This window comes from Macrobrachium rosenbergii, chromosome 51 (genome assembly GCF_040412425.1).
Source record: "Macrobrachium rosenbergii isolate ZJJX-2024 chromosome 51, ASM4041242v1, whole genome shotgun sequence".
NCBI classification, from domain to species: domain Eukaryota; kingdom Metazoa; phylum Arthropoda; class Malacostraca; order Decapoda; family Palaemonidae; genus Macrobrachium; species Macrobrachium rosenbergii.
The window spans coordinates 25,395,888-25,423,188 of record NC_089791.1 but is presented as its reverse complement, the minus strand read 5'-3'; the positions used below and the strand labels follow the sequence as shown (position 1 = coordinate 25,423,188).

Sequence of the window (27,301 nt, the reverse complement as noted above, 5' to 3'; positions counted from 1 at the left end):
TATATATATATATATATATATATAGATCATTATATATATATATATATATATATATATATATATATATATATATACATATATAATATATATATATATATATATATATATATATAAATATATATATATATATATATATATATATATATATATATATATATATATATAACTGAATCACGAAAATATGGAACGTGATGAATTTATAAATAAAGACAAAATTCACGAAGGAAAGAGAAGCAATGGAGTGCTACAAGGCCTTTCGACTTATAGTCCTTTACTCACCAGCACTCCACTGTTTCTCTTTTTGCTCATGAATTTTGTCTTTATTTATATATATATATATATATATATATATATATATATATATATATATATATATATATATATATGACAGAAAGGAAGAAACAATTTGAGTTTATACAAAAAAAAAAAAAGTTCATCAAACGTAATTGATTATGTCGCTTTCTTCCCCCTACTTTTTCTCGGTAACGGTAGGCCGTAAACAATTTACCGGGCCCCCCTCCCCCCCACCATGAAACATGACCAAAAAAAAAAAAGTAATAAAAATTAACAGAGTGGGAGGTCAATGGGGCGCAGAAGGGAGAAGGTGGAAAGTGGGAGGGTAGGGGAGGAAGGGGGAGATTTCAGAGCAGGACGGAAAAAAGAGAATTATAGAGGGGGGGAAGGGGGAGGGGGAGGAAAAAAAGGTCCCCCAGAGGCATCTATGATTTATGACAGGCCGTAAAAATACGTCATGGGAGAATGGAGCGGTCACTGTGGCGCCTACCAGAAAATGTGGTAATTTTCAAAAGATGGTCTCCTAGATACAACTTTTATCTCTCTCTCTCTCTCTCTCTCTCTCTCTCTCTCTCTCTCTCTCTCTCTCTCTCTCTCTCTCCCCCAATCACGGACAGGACGAGAACAGACGAATGGGCGTTTTCCCTAAAATCACATATGCCTGCCTTTGTTAAACTAAGCCGTGAATTATGTACCTAGTTGTTAGTTGACCGCTGTGGATTGCAACTGGGGTAGGAAGAGAGAGAGAGAGAGAGAGAGAGAGAGAGAGAGAGAGAGAGAGAGAGATAAACCATCAGAGTTAATGGTTCTGTCATATGAACGTTGTGGGTCGCAGCTGGAGAGAGAGAGAGAGAGAGAGAGAGAGAGAGATTAAAACCCCCGAGTGTTCACGGTTCTGTCAAAAAAGTATTAAATCAAGACGGGAGGGCCTCGACGAGGTAATACTCACCCCGATGGAGTGTAACCATTCATAAGATATTCTCTTATATGCAATTCCCTCACTGTCAAAGGAAAACTGAGGTTGGCCTGGGTAGACTGGAGAGGAGACCCAGGAGAGAGAGAGAGAGAGAGAGAGAGACCTCTCTCTTTATCTCTCAGTCTCGTTGGGTCTCTCTCTCTCTCTCTCTCACTTCTCTCAAAAAGTCTCTCAAGACTTTTATCTATTCAGCCCCGAGACAACCTTCTGTTTCTCTTTCATTTAATCATTGTTTCTCTGTGTGTATGGAGAGCACCCGGACGTAGCTCTCTCTCTCTCTCTCTCTCTCTCTCTCTCTCTGTTTCTCTTCATTTAATCATTGTTTTTCTGTGTCTGTCCGTCTCTCTCTCTCTCTCTCTCTCTCAGTTTTTCTTTTACTTGTTTAGCAGACTACCTCTGTTTCTCTCTTATTTCAATCACTGTTTTCTCTCTCTATATATATATCTCTCTCTCTCTTTCTCTTTCTCTCTCTCAGTTTTACTTTTGTTTAGCAGACTACCGCTGCTGTTTCTCTCTCATTTCCATCACTGTTTTTTTCTCTCTTTCTCAGTTTTTCTTTTGTTTAGCAGACTACCTCTGTTTCTCTCTCATTTCCATCACTGTTTTTTGTGTGCATCTCTCTCTCTCTCTCTCTCTCTCTCTCTCTCTCTCTCTCTCTCTCAGATGCCCACCACTTTCTTCAGCACTGTCAACAGCAAAGCCAGTGAGGCTGAGTGATTCACCGTGACCAGACTGACTTACCAATTTAAACAGACATTAAGTCTCACTTATTCTTCAACCTAACGATCCTCACACACCTCTTCTGCTCCTCATTTACGCAATAATTCAGGGCGAAGCATCAAGCATGCAAGCAGGTATCGTCCATCACGTTTCCCCGTCGACGTAATCACTTAACAGCAAATTTAATTGCTTCGAAAACACGAGGTAATTAACTGCTAAAACAAAGTTAATTAACTTATTATGCAAATGAGCATTGTATTATGTTCCCAGCGCGTCGCTGATATGACGCAATCCATCGCTACCTTCCCCCTAAAACCCATCCCCCAGCCGACGGCGTTCGGGCAATTAATAAACATCTTAATTGAGACTCATTTATTTAGCATGTAAAACTTTTTAGACCTCATTAACGAATGAGTGGGCAGCCTCCCTCACCAACCCCACCCCTCCACCTCTGAAAATATACACACGAGTTACGTGCATGACTGCTTGCACGGCTGCCTGCATTGCTTTGCATATTAATCGCTCGAGGAAGGCTGTGATTTGATGTGTTTGTGAGCGTGAAGGCATTTGCACTCGTTACTGCTTGGGATTGCTTTCGCAGTCAGAGCACGGGGGAAAGAGAAGTTTGTTTTCGATGATAAGCATCGCTTGAAAACAAAAGTGACTGGTTGAGAATGTGCAATGTGTTTATAAGTGATGTTGGAAGTTTTAGGCTCACGTTTTTTTTTTTTTTTTTTTGTTATTCTAAATGACTCTTATATATAGTATTTGCTTTTGTTTATATTGAAAGTTACAAAAAATATTCATGGTCTCACAACTAATTCTAATAATTCACATAAACTGTTAAGCCGCTAAAATAATAAATTTATTTTTCTAATCACTATTGCTTTAATCAGACATTTTTTCCTTTTAATAATAAAAAAACTTACGAACAGTCTCAGAAAAATTTTAAATCTAAAATATTTAACTATATGATACCCAATGTGTATCCATATACTTATTTCATGCAAAACACATACAGTCTACGGTCACGAATCAAAAACGCAGAATTTACAAAAATCATCAGAGCAATATAATGTACTGATATATTATAAACACTAAGCAATTGCAAAGTTACTTAGCTATAAACATCATATTCAATGGGACAGGTATTTTACTATATAACATCTTTGATAAAAAAAACTATAAATGATAGGTAAACATTCAAAGTATGTTTAAGGACGATGTTTTTTATATGTCGAGTATTCAAGATAATCCTATTTGACCAGGGATTTTTATCAGTCAGACCAGACTGCGACATTTCTGTTCTATATTTAAGAGAACGTCTAAAATTAAACCCAGTGGAATATCAAGAGACGAAACAGAAATATTGTTTTCATTATTTGCGACGAATACAAGTTGGTCTCGAGCCTTCAAAAAAAAAAAAAAAATGTCAAGAAAATGATTATACACATCTGACTAGCTCAAGTCTTAATTCATTTAGCCCATCTGGAGGAAATAACCGAGAGAGAAAAAGCTTTAAAAAGTTTGATGTTGAGGGATATGAATGAGATTCATTCATGTCATGAGATAGTTTCTCACTCTCTCTTTCTCTTACAGTTTTTGTTTTACTTGTTTAGCGGACTATTTGTGCTTCTCTCTCATTTTAATCATTGTTTTTCTGGGTCTCTCTCTCTCTCTCTCTCTCTCTCTCTCTCTCTCTCTCTCTCTCTCTCTCTGTGTTTTGTTTTATTTGTTTCGTGGACTACCTCAATTTCTCTTTCATTTCAATCATTGTTTTCTGTGTCTGTCTGTCTCTTCCTTCCTGCTTCTCTCTCTCTCTCTCTCTCTCTCTCTCTCTCTCTCTCTCTCTCTCTCTCTCTTTTGTTTTATTTGTTCGCTGACTACCTTAATTTCTCTTTCATTTCAATAATTGTTTTCTGTGTGTCTGTCTCCCCTCCTTCTTGCTTCTCTCTCTCTCTCTCTCTCTCTCTCTCTCTCTCTCTCTCTCTCTCTCACTCTGCGTTTTGTTTTGTTTGTTGAGCGGACTATCTCACTTTCTCTTTCATTTCAATCATTGTTTTCTGTGTTCTTTTCTTCCTTCCTCTTTGTCTCTTTTCTCTCTCTCTCTCTCTCTCTCTCTCTCTCTCTCTCTCTCTCTCTCTGTGTTTTGTTTTATTTGTTTCGCGGACTACCTCATTTCTTCTTTCTTTTCAATAATTGTTTTCTGTGTGTCTGTCAGTCTCTTCCGTCTTGCTCTCTCTCTCTCTCTTAGTTTTATATGTTTAGTCGCCTACCTCTCTTCCTCTCTGATTTCAATCATTGTTTTTTTCTCTGCTTGTATGTCTCTTCTTCATGTACTATTCCCCTTTTCACCCTCTCTCTCTCTTCTCTCTCTCTCTCTCTCTCTGTTTTGTTTTTATTTGTTCCATGGACTACCTCATTTCTTCTTTCTTTTCAATAATTGTTTTTTTGTGTCTGTCAGTCTCTTCCGTCTTGCTGCTCTGTCTCTTCTCTCTCTCTCTCTCTCTCTCTCTCTCTCTTCTCTCTCTTAGTTTTATATGTTTAGTCGACTACCTCTCTTCCTCTCTGATTTCAATCATTGTTTTTTTCTCTGCTTGTATGTCTCTTCTTCGTACTATTCCCCCTTTTCACCCTCTCTCTCTCTCTCTCTCTCTCTCTCTCTCTCCCCGTCAAAACTCACCCACCATTGCACATGAAAACTTCACAGCCCGCAGAAGTGTGATGGTCCCTTGAGAGAGGAACGGCTTTAACCCCGCATCTGAAGCTTTGATTACTCTATCAAACTGCTTCCACATTTCTCATACTTCGCCAATCTTTCTGGAAGTGTTCGTTCCCACTAGTAAAGGGCGAGTAGTGTGTGTGTGTGTGTGTGTGTGTGTGTGTGTGTGTGTGTGTGTGTGTGTGTGTGTGTGTGTATATATATATATATATATATATATATATATATATATATATATATATATATATATATATATATATATATATATATATATATATATATATATATATATATATAAATATATCTATATAATATATATAATTTTACATTAATTTATATATATATATATATATATATATATATATATATATATATATATATATATATATATATATAATTTTACCAGTGAATCATTTTTTGCAAAACTCCGAATTTTTGAGACGTTGCTTTCAAACATATCGTTTGAAATATATGTCTAACATTATCATTGCTTTTCGTATTGCCGTTTCATTAACTTTCTTCTGCAAGGTAATTCTTTCAATATTTTTTCCCCCACAACTTTTACTCTCGCAATATTTCTCCTGTCGTCCTCCCTCCTCCTTTCCACTTTAATACGATTTCATCCACTGAATTCCAATAAAAGAAATAAAAAAAAAACTTCAATCAGATAGAAAGCATATTTATACATATCAGTCACGGTCTATTGACCTGAACCGCCGTCATTCCATCCTCTTCAGGGAAAATTCGGAGTTACTTACAGGGGGAAAGGGTAGGGGAGGGGGACAGTCGAGCTGGACCCATGGTTGAGGAGGAGGAGGAGGAGGAGGAGGAGGAGGAGGAGGAGGAGGAGGAGGATGGAGGGAGGGGGATTTTTGAGGTTGAAGAAGGACTTCACCGGTGGAAAGGGGCCTTATATCATTATGAAAAAAGGGGTGATAGAGGGGGAAGGGCTGGGGAGGGGGACAGTCGAATTTGGACCCATGGTTGAGGAGGAGGAGGAGGAGGAGGAGGAGGAGGAGGAGGAGAGGGGGGATTTTGAGGTTGAAGAAGGACTTCACCGGTGGAAAGGGGGGGTTATATCGTTATGAAAAAAATGGAGTGATAGAGGGGGAAGGGCTGGGGAGGGGGACAGTCGAATTTGGACCCATGGTTGTGGAGGAGGAGGAGGAGGAGGAGGAGAGAGGGGGAGGATTGAGGAGGAAGGAAGGACTTTTGAGGTTGAAGAAGGACTTCACCAGTGGAATGGTGGGCTTATATCATTGTGAAAAAAGGGGTGATGGATGGGGAAGGGGTTGGGGAGGGGATAGTTGAACTGGGCCCATGGTTGGACGGGGTAGGGGGGACTTTTGAGGTTGGAGAAGGATGTTGCCAACGGAATGGGGGCTTATATCATTCTGCGGAAACGGGAGTGATTGAGGGGGAAGGAGGAGGGGAGGGGGAGGGGGAGGGGGGGATTTTGGAGGTTAGAGCAGGAAGTTACCAGTGGAAATGGGGATTATATCATTATTAAAAAGGGGGAAGGGGAATTTTCCTTTTATATATAATGTACGTGAATTTTACGCTATTTTGTTCTAAACGTGGATTAAAAAAACCACAAAAACACGTAAATACTCCAGGGAATGAATATAAAGTGAATTACATTAGCATTTAATGTTAAACAGCAAAACAAAATACGCCAGGACTTTATTTAAAGCTTTCTGACCTGTAAAAAACTGATAAATTTTACTGAAAAAGCATTTAAGACTAATCAAAATAGAGGAAATCGATGATTTGAAGAAAATAATAAAGAATCTGTGATAAATTGAGTATGATACACAGATCTAACGATAATCAGTTTATGTGCCAAATCACATTACACGTGACGAAATTATGTAGCAACGAAAAAAAATCAAGTTTCAATACTGATATTTCTGGTAATTTTACATGTTTTCAACGAAAAAAAAAATGCTACAATTTATTTGAAGAAAGTATCGAGAGTCCTAATAATGGAAGTTTTACTGAGTAGGGGATTCATCCACGATTCAGTAGTTTAAGTATGAATGAACCAGCGACCGCTGAGTGGTTTTTCTCTTGAGGCGACCATTACGGAAAAAGCTTTGAAATAAAAAAATTCTACTACTGCTAAGAAAAATTTAATAATAATACTAATACTAATAATGGAGAAACAAATACTACTACTAAAACTGTACTTTTATCTTTAAATACTACTACTACTGCTGCTGCTACTTGAGTATTTTTAATAATAATAATAATAATAATAATAAATAATAATAATAATAATAATACAAACGACACCAACCAAAATCATATATAAAACCTATATCTTTTTCAGGGCATGTACGACATACGCCACGCATAAAAGTACAAAAAAATAAAATACAGAGAGAAGTCCTCTGTACTGCATACTTTCGCGCATTAAAATAGAAAAAAATAAATAAATAAATCCCTTGCTCTTATGATGTCACCCTTACACAGGCAACAGACCTCTTCAACCTAAGATCATATTTTTTTCACCCAGTTTTTTAGAAGAGGTTTGGATGGAGGAGGGTAGTGGGGGGAGGGAGAGGGGAAGGGATTGGAGGAGGGGGTGGTAAGGAGGATAAGGGACACACAATACAGAACAGACAAGACGATGTTTTTTTTTTTTTTTTTTGTCATGGCAAAAAATGTAATTGGAAAAACGGACTAGGAAGAACATGAGGGGGTTTTTTTAGTACAGAAATCTGATGTGTGTTTTTTGTTTCGTTTTGAAATATACATAAAATCAGACATATCTGTCGTATAAATCTGATTTTTGGTTTGTTTCTGCTTTGAAATTCAATTAAAATCAGACATTTCTCACACAATGAAAATTTGTTAAAGGCTGAAAACGCAAGATTTCAGACATAATGTCTCAAAAAGATAGGAAAAGTCTATTCTATTCACTAATAAAAGCAGTTATCAAATTTCGGATTAACGTCTTCAAAAAAAAAAAAAAAAAAAAAAATCATACACATTCAACATACAAATTCACTTCTCTTTCCATTTCCCACAATCTTCTAATGCAAACAAATCCTCCTTTCAATCCTCCCGGCGCGGGGAAACCATCCAGAAATTCTCCGAGTATCGTTTATGAAAAGAAAAAAAAATATATATATCTCGCTTGAAACCCAAGCAGAAATTCTTGAGAGTGCGACAGTGACTCCCTCTTTCCTCGCGTTCTCTTTGCCCCATTTAGCTCATTTGTTTCTCTCTCCCTTCATTACCTTCCTAATCTTTCTCGGGGATGAACTTAAAAGCCGCTATTTATGATAAGCAGTATAAAAGGCCACCCCAGTTGAAACTCAAGTCTCGTTCGAGAGCATCCTGTTTACAAAGTTGAATTTAAAAGCCATTACGCCTAATCGACGCTGTTAAGCAAATGCGAACCTTTCCTCTCCGAATTACACGCATGCGCAAACAGGCGCACAAAAACGGCGGTGGAAATGAAAGACACCTTGAGATACGCTGTGACGTCATCACCTCCTGTCCCTGGACGAATCATGTCGCGTCATTTGGGTGACATCATCACTCCCTCGACCAATAACGTAGTGCAATTTGGGTGACGTCATCAAAAGCATAACGAGATAATGGTCGTAATGGTGAGAACTGAAAAGGTGGCGACCGCTGAATAAGCTGAGATCATCTTCAATAAAAAAAAAAAACTGCGCTTGTTTCAGCAGTCTACTAATGCTTTCAAGTCGTGCCTTAACTGTGCTAACTCGTTTGAAGTTAAGAACCGTCATTCTTTTGCAGTGCTCGTTTTCATTTCACCTGTATTTAACCGTAATGAACAGCTTTACTTGTTTTTATTTCATATATACTTATTTCTGGAGACAAGAACAGCAACTGGGGTAAATGGATCTTGGTTGGGTTCCACAGTGTGGCTGAAATGGAAACTAGGTCGAATCATTACATTTTTTAAAAGTTGCTTATTAATCTGGATGCTTTCAGAAAAACCAGATTCATTTATTACAATTTTATTTAATGTTTTTATTGCAAACGGATTGTATTTTACTTTCAGTCAATAATGAATCTGTTTTTTTATCTAATTAATTCAGAAATCAAATACCGGCTCGAAAAATTATTTGCGAAAAATTATCAAATTTTTTATAGGCAAAGTTTATTGAAGGACTGCTCTAACATATCACACTAAATCTAATTATAAACCGATAAAATAATATGCTGGTTAAAAATAAGCAGGAGAAGGGGACGAAAAGTAAACCAGACCGAAAATAATTTAAATATTCTTAGGACAGAAGACCTTTATTCCCCCAGGACGTTGTGCTGTTGGAACCTCAAAAGTTCAAACGAAGATGCAATGCATTATATTACCCTAAAGCACTTCTTGTATTTTATATTTTACTTACATTTTTGTCTCTTTGTTTATTAATTTGTCTTTTCTTTTGGAATGCCTGATCTTTTATTTTGTACTTCCTTTTATTTTCTTTTGCCTTTTTTTATTTTCTGTTGCCCTTTTCAAATGAACACCATATTCATGGGAAGCTTGAATTTCAAGTCAATGGCCCCTGTGGGTCCGTCCCGCATGAATAGCGTTCATTTTCTGAATAATAATAATAATAATAATAATAATAATAATAATAATAATAATAATAATAATAATAATAATATTATTATTATTATTATTATTATTATTATTATTTTTATATTATTATTATTATTATATTATTATTCTGATGATGATGAACCCTATTCATATGGAACAAACCCACAGGGACGATTGACTTCAAATTTAAGCTTCCAAAGTATATGGCGTTCAATCGAAAGAAGTAACATAAGGTAAAGGGAAATCCAAAAAGAGGTGATCACTTATTAGGAAACAGATAAATTAACAAATAATAATAATAATAATAATAATAATAATAATAATAATAATAATAATAATAATAATAATAATAATAAATTTTACTCCCTCCAAAACACAGGCAAGAAATAATCGACATCTCCTACCCTACTGCCTGTCTCATCTCAGAATAATAATAATAATAATAATAATAATAATAATAATAATAATAATAATAATAATAATAATAATAATAATAATAATAAATTTTACTCCCCTCAAAACACAGGCAAGAAATAATCGACATCTCGTACCCTACTGCCTGTGAATCTCAGAATAATAATAATAATAATAATAATAATAATAATAATAATAATAATAATAATAATAATATTAATAATAAATGTCATCCAGGACCGTCCATAACCAAAACACAAAGACATAATCACGAACATAATGATTGACCACATCCGCCGCCTCGCCTCTTGGAAGCCACATTGGGAAGGAGAAACCAACACTCAACATTACTGTCTCCTCCCCGGCAGCCAGGAGACATGCTCATAATAAATCAAAATATCCGATCGAAATTCTTCTCTTCATCCTCATAATAATAAAAACAGAACTTGGATGGGATAACATGCCCCGGGCAATAATCATAATTCAGCACCGATCATGACCTCCCCTAAAATAATAATTTCTTCAGACCTCCAGCAACTTTAATAATAATAATAAATTTCTCCCCCCAAAACACAGGCAAGAAATAATCGACATCTCGTACCCTACTGCCTGTGAATCTCATAATAATAATAATAATAATAATAATAATAATAATAATAATAATAATGAACTTTACTCCCCCCAAAACACAGGCAAGAAATAATCGACATCTCGTAATACTGCCTGTGAATATAATAATAATAATAATAATAATAATAATAATAATAATAATAATAATAATAATGAACTTTACTCCCCCCAAAACACAGGCAAGAAATAATCGACATCTCGTACCCTACTGCCCGTGAATCTCAGAATAATAATAATATTAACAATAATAATAATAATAATAATAATAATAATAATAATAATAATAATAATTTTACTCCCCAAAACACAGGCAAGAAATAATCAACATCTCGTACCCTACTGCCTGTGAATCTCAGAATAATAATAATAATAATAATAATAATAATAATAATAATAATAATAATAATAATAAATAATAATAATAATAAAACACAGGCAAGAAATAAGCAACATCTTTACTGCCTGTGAATCTCAGAATAATAATAATAATAATAATAATAATAATAATAATAATAATAATAATAATAAATTTTACTCCCCAAAACACAGGCAAGAAATAAGCAACATCTCGTACCCTACTGCCTGTGAATCTCAGAATAATAATAATAATAATAATAATAATAATAATAATAATAATAATAATAATAATAATAATAATAATAATTTCATTTCCCCAAAAAACAGGCAAGAAATAATCGACATCTCGCAACCTACTGCCTGTGAATCTCATAGTAATAATAATAATAATAATAATAATAATAATAATAATAATAATAATAATAATAATAATAACAAATTTCACTCCCCCCAAAACACAGGCAAGAAATAATCGACATCTCGTACTCTACTGCCTGTGAATCTCAGAGTAATAATAATAATAATAATAATAATAATAATAATAATAATAATAATAATAAATTTTACTCCCTCCAAAAAGCAGGCAAGAAATAATCGACATCTCGTACCCTACTGCCTGCGTTTCTCAGAGTAATAATAATAATAATAATAATAATAATAATAATAATAATAATTTCATTTCCCAAAAAACAGGCAAGAAATAATCGACATCTCTCTCCAAATTTCACTCCCCCAAAACACAGGCAAGAAATAATCGACATCTCGTACTCTACTGCTTGTGAATCTCAGAATAATAATAATAATAATAATAATAATAATAATAATAATAATAATAATAATAATAATAATAACAAATTTCACTCCCCCCAAAACACAGGCAAGAATTAATCGACATCTCGTACCCTACTGCCTGCGAATCTCAGCCCAGACAGAGAGCCAGTAAATAATACCGTTACATCAAAAGAAGCAATGAAGAATTAACGGCGGAGATCTACGAACCTCAGGATGAAATAAACAATGAAAGACTTTCTCCTCCTAATTGCAGTAATGTCTGCAACGACGGAAAAACTCTTCGCGCGATCCGTGGCTGCTGGCGTCACACAGGGAGTGGGGAAATGGGAAGAAAGAGGAAGAAATAAAGAATAAAAAAAAAAAACTAAAACACAGGTGAGCGAATGCTTGGGTGGGTGATCTGTCAGTAGAAGCCGGGAACTCAAAGACTTCGCTGTTTCGCCAGAAATCCCTTACTAAAAACAAACGGAGGTATTTTGATCGTTGGTGATAAACGAAATTCGGTAAATATTTCGCCGTTTGAAAGGAGGGGGTCTTAATTGTTTTTTTTTTTTTTTCTGTTAGAAAATGTAAGATTTAGTTGTTCTGTATTGTCGCCTAGTAATTATATGTTGGATACTTCTTGTACTATACGTGTACCGTATGCTTTTGGGTAATGTAGCTTAGCAGTGTATATTCTTATTTTTCACCTGTATAATATATATGATATATATATATATATATATATATATATATATATATATATATATATATATATATATATATTATATATATATATAACATAATACAATGTATAAATATAGATACATAAATTTATATAACGTATATATATATAATATATATACTATAATAGATAACATAATACAATATATAAATATAAATATATAAATTTATAAACTGTGTATATATAACACACACACACGCGTGTGAGTAACTTTTCAATTTATGTATTCATGTTGATATTTACAATTTACAGGAGGTTTGCAAAGATTGTGTGTATTATCTATATATATATATATATATATATATATATATATATATATATATATATATATATATATATATATATATATCTTTAACAAACCTCCTGTAAATTGTAAATATCAACACGAATACATTAAATGTGAAAGTTACTCACAGGAATCCCTCTCAAATATTCTCGCATTCGCTATTTCCCTACAGAAAAATCTGTCCCTCGCGCAACACTTCCCAACAGAAACTCTGAAATTCTGAAATGTTTAAACACACCAACAGAAATCCTTTTGATCGTCGCCACTCCTCCATCTTTAATTCTCAACCAAACTTTGTTACACGAATAACAAATAATTCTCTTTACGTCGCCATGCCCCTTATGGCGAACTTCTATTACACAAATAGAATTTCTTTACTTTCCGTTCTAAACTTCTCCTCCAAACTTCATCATGGGAAGTTACACATAATTTCGTAAGTGGAAAAAAGTTGTTGTTTGAAATTGGGTCTCGTGAAACATAAAATAATTTTGTGCTCTCCTTTCTTATTCCATGAAAATGCGAAGTAATTAGATTCGTGTTCACTAAAACTTGGTATAAAAGTTTTGCTGCCCCGTGTTCGAAGTTATAATAAAAATAGAATTTCCATTTTTTATATTTATATGAACCCCTTCTGAACTTGAGTTATTTTTCTTCGCATTCTATCTAGTTTTCTTAAACCGAATTTAAAACACTATTAAAAATAACTAAACAACAAACCATTAACTAAAAGTTTTCACTTAAACATCGTACAATTTAGTTTCTTTGAAATTCTTGGCTTGAACTAAAGCAAAGTATTGACTGATTTATTCAAGAAACTTGGCGCTACAGAGACTAAATTCTTCGACGACGAAAGTGTCTTCGGCTATAAATAATTTGGAGTTTAAAGAGAAAAATCTGCAAAAGAAATTTTTGAAAAGTTGCTTCGAAGCAAGTGAGGTAACTTACCTTGAACAGAACTTCAAGCAATGAATAAATCAGCGACTGGAAATAAAAGGATGAGGTCAGCAAGCAAACGCAGAAAATTATTTCATAAAAGATTTTCTGTTTCTGAATGAAGAAATAAATAAATAAAAAAAACATATCCCCAAAAATAAAATAAAAGGAAAAGGTACGCAAGCAAACACAGAAAATTATTTCGAAAACGATTTTCTTTTTCTGAATGAAAGAGTAAATAGATAAGCCTACAATAAGCCCACTACAACAGAAAAATAAAAGGACGGGCAAACAAACAGAAGCAGAAAATAATTTCAAATATTATTTTCTGCTTCTGAATGAAGAAATAAATGAAGAAATGGATCAACCTACAACAGAACAACAAAAGGAAAGGTGAACAGAAACAAAAATTAATTTCAAAAATTATTTTCTGTTTTAGAATGAATAAAGAAATGTATAAATGGGTAAACCTAAAACAGAAAAATAAAATGAGAGCTAAACAGAAACAGTAGCAGAAAATCGTAAAAAAAATATTTTTTATTTCTGAATGAAGAAATTTAATGGATAAAAAATAAATTCCCAAAACAAAATAAAAGGAAAAGATAAGCAAGCAAAACACAGAAAATCATTTAAAAATAATTTCCTGTTTCTAAACGAAGAAATAAAAAAATATATATTCCCAAAAGAAAATAAAAGGCATGCAAGCAAAAACTCAAAATCATTTATTAACGATTTTCTCTTTCTGAATCTATAAATAAATAAGTTATTAAATAAACAAATCAATAAACAAATAAATCCAAAAAAATAAAAATAAAATGAAAGGAAACAGAGACAGAAAATCATCTTCGAAATCGCCCCCCCCCCCAACTTAAACTTGGGATAATTCTTGTCGATTCTCATTTGAAGTTGACATTTCCGGCGACGAGCGCTGTTGCTTACGCTAATTAACTCGTTACGGCCAAGTTCATTAACGATCAAATTTGGAACGGCGGGGCGGGGATAAGGGGAGAGGGGGCGGTGGGGGGGGAGTTGAACGGCGCATCCTGGCAATAACATTTCTGATAAACTCCTGTTATTAATGTCGGTCGTAAATATCATCTTGGCAGGATCAAAGGAAGGTTGGAAGGAGAATGAACCAGAGAGAGAGAGAGAGAGAGAGAGAGAGAGAGAGAGAGAGAGAGAGAGAGAGAGAAATTTTATAATTGCTAACAAAACCGCAGCTTTTGCTCTACGTTTACCAGCATACTGCTTGGAGAGAGAGAGAGAGAGAGAGAGAGAGAGAGAGAGAGAGAGAGAGAGAGAGAGAGAGAGAGAGAGAGCCTTTATAATTACATGAGAAAACTGTAACTTCTTAGATTTAACAGAATGTTAAAAGCACAGCTATTGAGAGAGAGAGAGAGAGATTTTATAATTGCTTAAGAAAACTGCATCTTCCGATTTAGATTCAGCAACATGTTAAAATCACAGCTATGGCTGTAAAACCAGAGAGAAAATCAGAGAGAGAGAGAGAGAGAGAGAGGAGAGAGAGAGAGAGAGAGAGAGAGAGAGAGAGAGACTTTATAATTACATAAGAAAACTGCAACTTCTGATTTAGATTTAACGGGATGTTAAAATCTCAGGAGATCAGAGAGAGAGAGAGAGAGAGAGAGAGAGAGAGAGAGAGAGAGAGAGAGAGAGAGAGAGAGAGAAACTAAACGACAATCTTGAAATATTCAAACAAATATATATGATAAAATCACAATTAAAAAAGTCTCAATCAAGATAATGCCCTGACAACTCCGTAATAACCGGGACATCGGGATCATTAGCCCAGAGATTTGAAAGATTAAGGAATGAAACATCGCTGAGCTGTTGTTTGGACATCTGCTTCTGCCTGATCGTGAAGTTTCGAAATGAACGCGACTTTTTCCACACTGTTTCAGCGGATGAAACGCTTAACAAACCTTGTCGTTATTTTTCCCTTCATCTTAAAAATATTAAAAAATATTTTTAAAACGAAAAGGATGACATTAAAACCTCATTAGCATTAAACTTTATAAACGTCATCAAACTGGCAATATCAATTAAAAAGATAAACGAGAGCAATCAAACGCAAACGTTGATAAAAGTCAAGTAAAAAAAAAGGGGGGGGGCGTGCGTGCGAACGCTTAAGACATCAGATAAACGGATACCATATTTGCATATCCGCTTTGATAAGACGATTGCTACAGGAAATGACAGTATCAAGCGAAAATTTCACCCAAGGACAATTTGCTAAATTGAAAGAAACCGTTCAAAATCATATAAAAACCAGATAACGAGACTTAACGACTCTTAAAAGTCACGAACCTGTCTTTAATTTACATTTCAAAGATTAGGACAGTGTCCTACGTTCCTTTCCATATTTCTGGTCCTGAATATCATCGCCCACGACAACTGGGGTAAATATGCAACGTCTGGCTAAATTCATATAAAATAGGTTTTAAAACATCTGACTAAATTTATACAAAATAAGTTTTAAAACATCTGGCTAAATTCATATAAAGTAAGTTTTAGAACATGTGGCTAAATTCATGTAAAATGTTTTGAAACATGTGGCTAAATTCATAAAAAACAAGTTTTAAAACATCTGGCTAAATTCATATGAAATAAGTTTTAAAACATCTGGTTAAATTTGTATAAAATAAGTTTTAAAACATCTGGCTAATTCATAAAAAATAAGTTTCAAAACATCTGGCTAAATTCATATAAAATTAGTTTTAAAACATCGCGCTACATTCATGTTAAATAAGTTTTAAAACATCTGCCTAAACTCATCTAAAATAAGTTTTAAAACATCTGGCTAAATTCATATAAAATAAGTTTTAAAACATCTGGCTAAATTCATATAAAATAAGTTTTAAAAGATGTGGCAAAATTCATATAAAATAAGTTTTAAAACATCTGGCTAAATTCATATAAAATAGTTTTAAAACATCTGGCAAAATTCATATAAAATAAGTTTTGAAACATCGGGGTAAATTCCTGTCAGATAAGTTTTAAAACTTCTGGCTAAATTCATATATAAAATAAGTTTTGAAACATCTGGCTAAATTCGTATAAAATAATTTTTAAAACATCTGGATAAATTCATATAAAATAAGTTTTAAAACATCTGGCTAATTCATATAAAATAAGTTTTAAAACATCTGGCTAAATTCATATAAAATAGGTTTTAAATCATTTGGCTAAATTCATATAAAATAAGTTTACAAAGATTATTCCTTTTTGGAGAACAAGATTCCTAGTTGTGGAATTGTACTTCTTGAAGGTGAAAAAATATCCTACGCTCCTCCAAAAACGCTTTTGACCCTAGGATATCCTAAATTCGAAGGATCATCTCGAGCCCGCGTGGGCAAACAGCTCTTTACGGATATCTCGGTATCACATAAGGTACAGGGAGGGAGAGATGATAATGGACTCCTTGTGGTCAGGGTGTTTACACCCCCAATCTTATTTATGTTAAACTTTAAACCAGAAAATTAGCTTACGTCAAGAAAAGAATATAGAATTTAGACAAAAGGACAAACGCTAGGACCTGTGAGGTCATTCAACGCTGAAACGGAAAATGACAGATAAAAGGTTTGAAAGGTGTAACAGGAGGAAAACCTCGCAGTTGCAATATGAAGCAATTGGTAAGAGAGGATGGAAAATAAGATGGAAGGAAGAGAATATGAACGGAGCTACAGTAAAAGAAATGAAAGGGGTTGCAACTAGGGGCCGAAGGGACGCTGCAAAGAACCTTAAGTAATGCCTACAGTGCACCGCATAAGGTGCACCGACGGCACTATCCCCCTACGGGGTAGCTGACATCACCACACAACAATACTTCGATCATCTATAAACTCACACTATAAATCTATAAATTACTATCTTCAAGGTGGAGTCTCGGAAGATATTCTGCGCAGTTTTGTGAAGGACTCAAGTCCAGAAATCCAGAAATTCCGTAAAAACCAGGCCATAAAACCACAATGGACTTCAACTTCGTTCCTAATCATTATAGATGGATTTGGCTGTCCATTCAGCCCGGCCCCACCCATCCCAATGGTTTGATTCTCTCATGCTTAATTTTTTTCTCACACTTTTTTTTTTTTTTTAATAGGGAGAGAAGTTTTAAAACAGCCTCGTAAAGATGTTGTGTTTACGCGCGAGGAGATATATCACAGCAGAAGTGGCGATTAACACCGAGATGTTTTGGATGTTTCTAAACCTGATTCTTTTTTATGAGAGAGAGAGAGAGAGAGAGAGAGAGAGAGAGAGAGAGAGAGAGAGATGGCGGCGTTTAGAAATACGTCATTTTTCGTTTTCTCTTTTACATTAAATCTTTTAATTGTTATTTAATAATTTATAATTTTAATACTTCTCACAAACTTCAGTTACTTACTCAAATGAAGAAGTTGCAATATCCACCAGAGTTAACTGCTATTTGCTATTTCACATACGCTCATTTCAGATTGAAAAGAAAATAATTTTAGGAGTGTATAGCCAAACCAGTCAGGAAAATGACACGAGAGAGAGAGAGAGAGAGAGAGAGAGAGAGAGAGAGAGAGAGAGAGAGAGAGGAATATCCATATTCTTAATAAACTCAATTTAATTCATAAGAAATGTTCTGTAAAACCAGAAACAAAAGACAGTAAGGCACTGAAGCTGAGAGATTCTGACGAATATCTGTCCACTAGGGCGCAGCCGGGGGGGAGGCTGAGTTGTGATTACCTCATCGAGGCCCTCTCCTTTTTTTTATGATGTGATAGTATATATTTGGTACTGAGTTGTAGCTGTACAACTTACAGCAAAAATGACCACGATGGACCAGCTTTGTAAACCGAAAGGTGGATGAATGGGTAAATAGTAAATAATTAAATAGGCGGATAGAAAAATTATATAAAAAATAAATAATTTAATTAATTAAAAAATAAGTAAATCATTTTGTAAAAATGCACTGAAGCAACTAATGGCCTCTATTCAAGACACCAGAATCTTTTTATTTTTATTATATTACTTGGACAAAAATCTCTTGCATTTGCTCTTTATCTTTTACATGGCTATACATAACGGCACATCCAATTTATATTTAATCACGCCTGTTTTTCATTCCACTTCTCTACATTTCTTTCTCTCTCTCTCTCTCTCTCTCTCTCTCTCTCTATCACCAGCACAGACACACAACAGTCGACTACCATGCACGTTCCTATTCACTGCTATGGTCACCGGAAGTGTAGTGGATTTAAAAAAAAGAAAGCGGCCATGCTACCGCTCCTACCCTCACTCAAGATCAAACCCGGGTTCTCGTGGCTGCTAACAAACGTCCTACCAGAGGCAGATTTACCAGCCATTCATCCTTAAAAAAAAAAATAAAAAAATCGTATTCGAGTCCTAAGAGATCCTTCAACCGAACCGAACCGCGACCTATCTCCTTCGAGAGAGTCTCTGGAACATGGCGGACGTGTGAATCTGCTAAACAGGTCCCACCCTTGGCCATTAGGGAGATATGAATGGCTATTTATTAAACAATTAAGATAGCATCTAGTATTCTGCTCATGTTAGCAGATAACCCACAAGTCGATGGGGCTTGTAACCGCATTATGCTATCGGAAGGTTTGTCGGCCCTGTTTTTTTCCCCGCGTTAAGTACGGGGATTAGGGGGAATGGGGAAGGCAAAATGGGTTCCGCTGAGGCTGGATGGTCGTCTGGTATGAGGACTAGACAGACAGACAGACAGACAGAAGACAGACAGAGACAGAAAGAGAAAAGGCTATTCAAGGAGGTTTTAGCGATAACCGAGAAATCGACACGATTTTTGACCATGATTAGTTGCAAGTTTTTACAAAATCTTACCTCGAACAAATATCAATAAATACAAAAACATACAAATAAACACAGAAATAAAAAGAGAAAATGAAGCACTAAGAGAAGCTGTGAGTTGAATAAGAATAAATATCCTCGATAAATTATTGTTTTGAAGGTCAAAATCTTTCTCTGCATCTTTTCCCATTTCTGTGTGGGTCGATGTTCTGACAGCTTTCCTCCATCTGGCTCTGTCAAACACATCGTCCTCTGACAACTGTTTGTCTCTCAGATCTTCTCTAACTACATCTATCCACCTTCGCTGCGGTCTTCCTTTTGTTCTCCCACCAGGTCAACATAACATTAATTAATGATGGTCGGTAACCGATGTTACATTAAGATCAATCTCCAACTTAAAGAGTTCCCAACAGTGCACAAAATACAGGCCTGGAATGTCAAAAGCCCAAGGTACACTAACGAAGTTCTAGAACAGGGGTGAACTTCGCACATGTGATGTTTGACAGAAAGAGAGAAAAATGTTAGTTAATGCCCATGTCACGATCAGATTACCTCATGCAGTGAAGTAAACTGCGTTTAGGAAAATTAATATGATAATGACGTCACTAGATGGAATTACGTTAGTATTGTTCTCACGCATGACTGAAATTCCATCTAGTGACGCGATTATCCGTAGGGGGATAGTGCCGTCAATGCACCTCATGCGGTGCACTGTAGGCATTACCATAGGTTCTTAGCAGCGTGCCTTCGACCCCTAGCTGCAACCCCTTCCGTTTCTTTTACTGTACCCACTTTCATATTCTCTTTCTTCCATCTTGCTTTCCACTCTCTCCTAACAATTGATTCATAGTGCAACTGCTTTGAGGTTTTCCTCCTGTTACACCTTTCAAACCTTTTGCTGTCAATTTCCGTTTCAGCGCTGAATGACCTCATAGGTTCCAGTGCTTGGCTTTTGGCCTAAATTCTATATTCGATTCAATTCAATTCAATAGTTTTCCCGAGCATAGTTCAATTCATTGTATGTTAAAATATTCTCGATATGGGCAATAACTAACCTTTTCTTACTCTCTTTCTATTCCTAAGGGTTTTTCACACGTCCAAGACGTGTTTTTCCATATTTGGAAACTCATTTTAAGTTACAGGTTTTTTTCAATGTATTATGGTTCCTGATCTTTATTAATATAATACTGACCTTGAAAACAACAATTATAAAAAGTAAAATCTGAAACGGCAAACAACGAAAGAATAATGGAGATTGAAACAAATATTCACATGGAATGAGTTAAGAGTAATTTGCATAGATATGAACCTACATCAAATAACTACATAGAAGAGAAAAGTTAGTAAAAATACACTATTAAAAATCTGAATATATTATGGAATACTGTAGTATGCTGGAATTTGCCAAGTAAAAAACTACTTAAGCTTGAAATGGCTTGGAGGTACGGATAACGTAAGAGATGACATACTGACTCCTGTAGAATGGCGTTACAACATATATGGTCATCGACGCCCAGGAAAGGACACCAAAGTTTGCGGGGTTACGTAAGAAGAAAGAGACGTCCGAATCTCAACAGAAATAAAAATGACATAAGAACTGCCCATTAACGAACTGCTGATGATTCAAGTTAAAGAATTCTGAGACAAACGCAGTACCTGAATTATCTTCCTTGACGTTCCAAAGAGACCCGTCGAGATGACGTTTAAAGGAACCTAATGGATCAGACTGTCAATTTTTTTTAGCGTCAGGCTAATGCTTCAGTCACATTAAGGGGCTAATACGAAGGTAGGGAAGACAATGGGCAATTCGGTTAATGTATGGTATATAAAATCTTGAGAGATTCGAGCATTCACTAATGGCTCGCTCATTAATATAACATCTACATACGCGAACATACGTACATACAATGGTCATCATGCTATTCCCATGACTAGCTAGTGGTTAAGCCTTCAAAGAGTTCGATTGACCTATGCACTGAGTATATACTTGGGGCGAGTCGGTTGAGCAGAAACTGTCGCTTGGGCCGGCACGTTCAATTCAATCTCATTTCTCGCTATAATGCCAATAAGCTGTTGACCCGTTGCTATTGGTTCACTAAAATATAATACTTCAGGGCCAGTTGTTAATCAGCTCAGTGGTCTGGTCGATCATTGTTAGGTCATTGTGGGCCAGCTTGGAACAGGGATAAGGCAAGCAACAGCATCCCAAAATAATTACTGAAAACTGGAGGAGTAACAACTGTGCTTCTGTTGACCCTATAACTATAAGCCTTTTCTCCTATGAGGGAGTGGATCAAGAAGGCCATGGCGTGCAACCCACCACAGTCGAATAACTACTAGACACATAACAGATTTGGCCTTGGTCCTCTCCTTGGTGATCTGGATGATATAACACACACACAAATATATATATATAGATATACATATATATATATATATATATATATATATATATATATATATATATATATATATATGTATATATATATATATATATATATATATATATATATATATATATATATATATATATATATATATATATATATATATATGGACATCTTAATGACAGCTGATAACGGAGCATATAAGGTAGTTAAACGAACACCACTGCACGCTTAATCATTTAATTATTGAGAGAGAGAGAGAGAGAGAGAGAGAGAGAGAGAGAGAGAGAGAGAGAGAGAGAGATATCTGCATACATAAAAATCCTTACCCAATTAGATTTCTATCCCGGGCCCAAACCATCACGAGGTCACACACACACACACACACACATACACACACAAACTGCGTATGCAAATCCGCAGATCCGCTAATAAGCAATCCGCATATTTTAAAAAGGTGCCATTTGCATGCGGGGAGGGATTCCACTTGCACCCTCGTGGGTGCCTCTAAACGCAGTTTGACTCCCTGATTGGCTCCGAGGGCCCCGAGCCTCGAGGTACGAACGGAGTCACAAACAGGATAGACCGTATGTGTCCTCTGTCACATACATTTGATCGGGGATCGTGTCGGGCGGACGTACGTGCTGGTTTCCACGACGCGGTATGCAAGAATTCCTGTTTGTGTCTTGTGTTTTGAGTCATTCCATGATTTGAATTGCTAATACCTGAAGGCATAACATCACTTCTAAGAGTGTTTATGATAGATTTATTGTTTTATATTGTTCTTGACATTCGATATTTTGAAACGACATTTTGAATTGTGAATGCCTGAAGGTATGAGATCACTTCTGAGTGTGTTCATGATTAGTTTTGCATTTAATCTCTCTCTCTCTCTCTCTCTCTCTCTCTCTCTCTCTCTCTCTCTCTCTCTCTCTATATATATATATATATATATATATATATATATATATATATATATATATATATATATATATATATATATATATATATATTATTATTTTATTTATTATATATATATATATGTATGTATATATACACAGTATATATAATTTTAATTTTGTCTAATCTAATCTCTCTCTCTCTCTCTCTCTCTCTCTCTCTCTCTCTCTCTCTCTCTCTCTCTCATACAAACTAATTGACTATATTAAATCTGTTTTGAGTTTTGAAGTTCTGACAGCAAAGGGAAATTTCCAAGGATGTTTACGAAAACTCCATAAAGAATTCGATGTTAGTCTCTTGTCTAAATAAAAGGAAAAAAAAATGAACCAATTCTGTTTTCCTTATACAATATGAATCCATTACTTGAAATTTACTGAAGAATTAGGCAGAAATAACTATATTTAATTTTCACTCATACCATTACATCGATCTTCAATCGAAGGAGAGAGAGAGAGAGAGAGAGAGAGAGAGAGAGAGAGAGAGAGAGAGAGAGAGAATATTAATCTTAAAGTTTATGTGACTTCGTTATCATTTTCGAATTTTCAATTATCGAATATCAAGTATAAATCCCGACGGTAATCATTAGAGGTAATTAAAGATATCACAGACCGCAGGACTCGAGCAAAACCTGAATACGCCTAGGATCAGTGAATGAAAGGCAGAAAGAGTCCTTTTTTTAATATTTTTTTTGAGGGGGTGGGGGTGGAACCAAAACATGGCAACTGCAAGTCAATTTTTTTATCTAAATATTATTTTGCAGGCGAGACCAGCTGGAGCGCACTAGAATACATCTAGGATCAGTGAATGAAAGGCTGGAAGAGTCATTTTTTTATTTTTTTTGGGGGGGGAAGGGGTAAACCAAAATATGACACGACTGAACAACAACAAAAAAATTTTTTTTTAATCTAAATATTATTTTGCAGGTGAGACCAGTTGGAGTGCACTAGAATACGTCTAGGATCAGTGAATGAAAGGCAAGAAGAGCCCTTTGTTTAATTTTTTTTTTTGGGGGGGGGGGGGAGGGACCAAAACATGACACAACTGTAAACCCATTTTTTTTAATCTAAATATTTTTTTGCAGGTCAGACCAGCTGGAGTACACTAGAAAACATCTAGGATAAGTGAATGAAAGCCAGAAAGAATCCTTTTTTTTTTTTTTTTTTTTTTGGGGGCAGGTGGTGTGTGTGTGTGCAACCAAAACATGACACAACTAAAACCAAATTTTTTTATATAAAAATTTTTTTGCAGGTCAGACCAGCTGGAGTATACTAAAATGAGTCTAGGATCAGTGAATGAAGGCAGGAAGAGTCCTTTTTTATTATAATTTTTTTTTGGTGGTGGTGGTGGTGTGTGTGTGAACCAAAAACATGACACAACTAAAACCTATTTTTTTATCCTAAATATTTTTTTTTGCAGGTGAGACCAGGTGGGGTACACTAGAAAACGTCCAGGATCAGTAAATGAAAGGCAGGGAGAGTTATTTTTAAATTTTTTTTTTTGGGTGTATGAAAAAAAAAACATGACAACCAAAAGTCAATTTTTTTCATCGAAATATTTTTTCCAGTTCAGACCAGCTGGAATACGACGGAATAATTTCCGTATTAGCTAACAAATGAATCACAATACGAAACAAAACAAATGACGTTCACATTGGTAAATTAATTGTCGTTTTAGAAGCAGTGACACCAGAAGGCTATCATATCGTAATGGCTATTTAATAGCAGCGCATTCAAGCTGTCCTTATAAATTCCGTCAAGCTGCGGCGCCTACGTGCCTCTGCCGAAGGTCAGTAATTGACGAACGCGTCGATGAATGCGCAAATCGACCATCGACCGGGCGAATGGACACGAACGAACGCGGTCACTTCTCATAATACCTGTCTGCATACACGTCCTTTTCTCGACCCACATCTCATCTTTGATTCCGCTGGTTTCTCAAACCTCCATGGCCTTTTATCCATCATCTCGCCTCCTCCTCTTCCTCCTCCTCCTCCTCCTCTGGCCGAATATAACAAGTCCCCGCCACGGCTGCACATAGCAATTAGGAACTGTTAAGATATTCCGCAGATTCATTAGATCGTATTTGTTACTGAGATGCTGGCAACGGCGCGCTCTCTATATCTCTCTCGGGGGAGACTGGGTCTGCATTTTAACGACGCGTCCGATTGGCGTTCTCCGGCTACGGCTTCGTTTGGCTTCGGCCAGTGATTACTGTTTTTGACCCCTTATGCATGTCATGTTTGTAATGAGAGGCGTACCTCAGGGGCCTTTAATTGGCTGCCGAATTCTGATGAGGATCTTTATTTTCTTTATGGATGTGGAGGTCATATTCTCTCTCTCTCTCCCCCTCCTCTCTCTCTCTCTCTCTCTCTCTCTCTCTCTCTCTCTCTCTCTCTCTCCCCTCCTTTGTGTCTAATTAGATTTTGCAGTGCAGATGAAGGTCCGTTAATTGAATATCTGCCTCGATTAAAATAAGTGAGTCATTTCTGCACGACTTTTCAAACGAATGTTGCTCATTTTTTTCCTTTGTTATTTGCTTTCTGATTTTCTTAATATAATCAAAGCTCTCTTTCTGCTGCATTAGTTGTTGGTATGTCATTCTTCCTTTTCATTTTCTTCTGCAACTAACATTACTCCCAGTCATGAATTCTCTCTCTCTCTCTCTCTCTCTCTTTCATGTATAGAAAGAACCATTGTCCTCATTTCTCCTTACCTTACTTTAAAATTATCTTCTCTCTCTCTCTCTCTCTCTCTCTCTCTCTCTCTCTCTCTCTCTCTCTCTCTCTCTCTCTCTCTCTCTCATGTATAAAAAGAACCAATCATTTCTCCTTACCGTACTTTAAATGATCTTCTCTCTCTCTCTCTCTCTCTCTCTCTCTCTCCCCAAAATTAAGTTCTTCCCAAAATACCTCCCGATGCCCCTCCCAGCTCACCTGAAGCCATCGTGTAAGCCCTACATATATCATACACGCAAGAATCTTTACAGCTTTCCTAATTTCAAAAGATGGCATTTGATGAGCAATAAAATGACGATAACCAATAACCATTTAATTAACCTCTGACCCCTATAGCCAAGGCCTCATTATAGACTCCCCTGTATCACTTTTCGTCAGAGATTAAAACCAAAAATAAAAAAAAAATTAAAGCGAGATTGCGAAACATCAGGCTTATTAAGACTTTTGAAAACAGTCGAACCGATATTATTTTGGGCGTTGAGACACTCGCACACCACCTAATCGCCAAGGCCCGTAAAGGTTTCCAAAAAACGCGAGATAATGCGAGATAATCCGAGATAATTTCGCCATTCCACGCGATCCTTTTAGATAAGGCGAATTTTATAGGTCGCGGGTCTCAACTCGAAAGATGATCTATAAGTCTATATAAGTCGGTGGTAGCGTTGTTCTGTGATACAACCACCTTACATTATCATCCATCTCGATTTCTTTTTTCCGCCGTTTACGATTAGGATATAAAGAATACTTTTGTATCCTACACCATCTCCTCCATTTGCCCTAATAGCCAACCATTTACACCGCATTTGTTGCCGTCAAAGCGTCTTGTATACTGCAAACAATCAAAGCCAATTTCCAACGACTGGTTTTTCCTGATTTATTTTTTTTTATATTGCAGATCCCGCAACCACTCTATTTACTATCTATGCCAGAATGTACATGCCGAAAATAATTTGGATTATGGCCTCTGAATATCAATAAAGCTATTGATGGTCTTGCCACAAATATAAATGCGAGCCAATAGAGCAAATTGCATCATCTGGATAGGAGTGGGTCAGGCTATATATCTCAGCGATCAATCCGCAGTTTCGTCATAAACGAACGGCAGGAAAATAATCATTTTACGATACAAAAATTTAACTCGGCTCGTTAAATCCGACGTAAGAAGGAACATTAAACGTATGCCTTTAAGCTTTTATTCCGTGATAAACAAAAGAGATTCGCACAAAGACGTATACAAACAAAAGCAAATGTCATTAAGCGACAGGATGTGGGGAGGGGGGGGGAGGGGAGTCAAAACAAAGCTTTTTCATTTTTAACTTAATTCGCTTTCAGTCGTCGACGTGAAATATTGTTGAAAGCTAGTCGCTATTAAGATTAAACGAGGCTATATAAAAGGCGTTATTTGTTTTCGATATAAATATTTCTTTGTGATACAGTAAAGGCGATTTTGTCTGCGTGCTCTGTTTGGAATAGTCTGTTTGCTTGTTTGTGAGTGTGTGCGTTTGAACTGCATATACTGTTAATTTCTTAAAACAAAGCGTAAAACAGAATGACATTTAAAGAATACACAACACAAATCACTCCCACTTTCGTCTAGAAATACCGAAATGCAGTCGATAGCTCGGCATATGCAAATTACCCAAGTGCAATACAATTTCAAAAACCTTCGCAGGCTGTTAATCTTTAATTCATTTCGTCTTTGCTTTAATAACATCTGATAAATATACCTTTTTACCTGTCTTCCTCCCCACATCTTTCCGCCCAATGAATTTAAATGTATCAGACTATCTTATCACTTTTTTTTTTTTTTTTTAATTCAAATAGAGTTCGCAAGGGATACATTTCAAATTTCGATTTCTTTCTTCCAAGCAGAAGAAATTAAAATCTACGGTGCATCACTATACTGTGACCGGAATTAATAAGTAATAACCCACAATTATGCACATGAGCGAGGCTGTAATCATCAA

At 35.6% G+C, this 27,301-nt stretch overlaps 1 protein-coding gene across 1 annotated transcript in view; it reads right to left on the bottom strand.

Moving 5' to 3' along the window:
- Nucleotides 1-5,462: 5,462 nt before the first annotated feature.
- The window catches only part of LOC136832994 (osteocalcin 2-like), a 40,925-nt gene continuing 19,086 nt past the window's right edge, over nucleotides 5,463-27,301 (bottom strand). Inside the window, exon 2 of the mRNA XM_067094645.1 lies at nucleotides 5,463-5,601. Within this exon, the coding sequence (XP_066950746.1) occupies nucleotides 5,463-5,601 (139 nt within the window). The remainder of the gene's footprint in view (nucleotides 5,602-27,301) is intronic.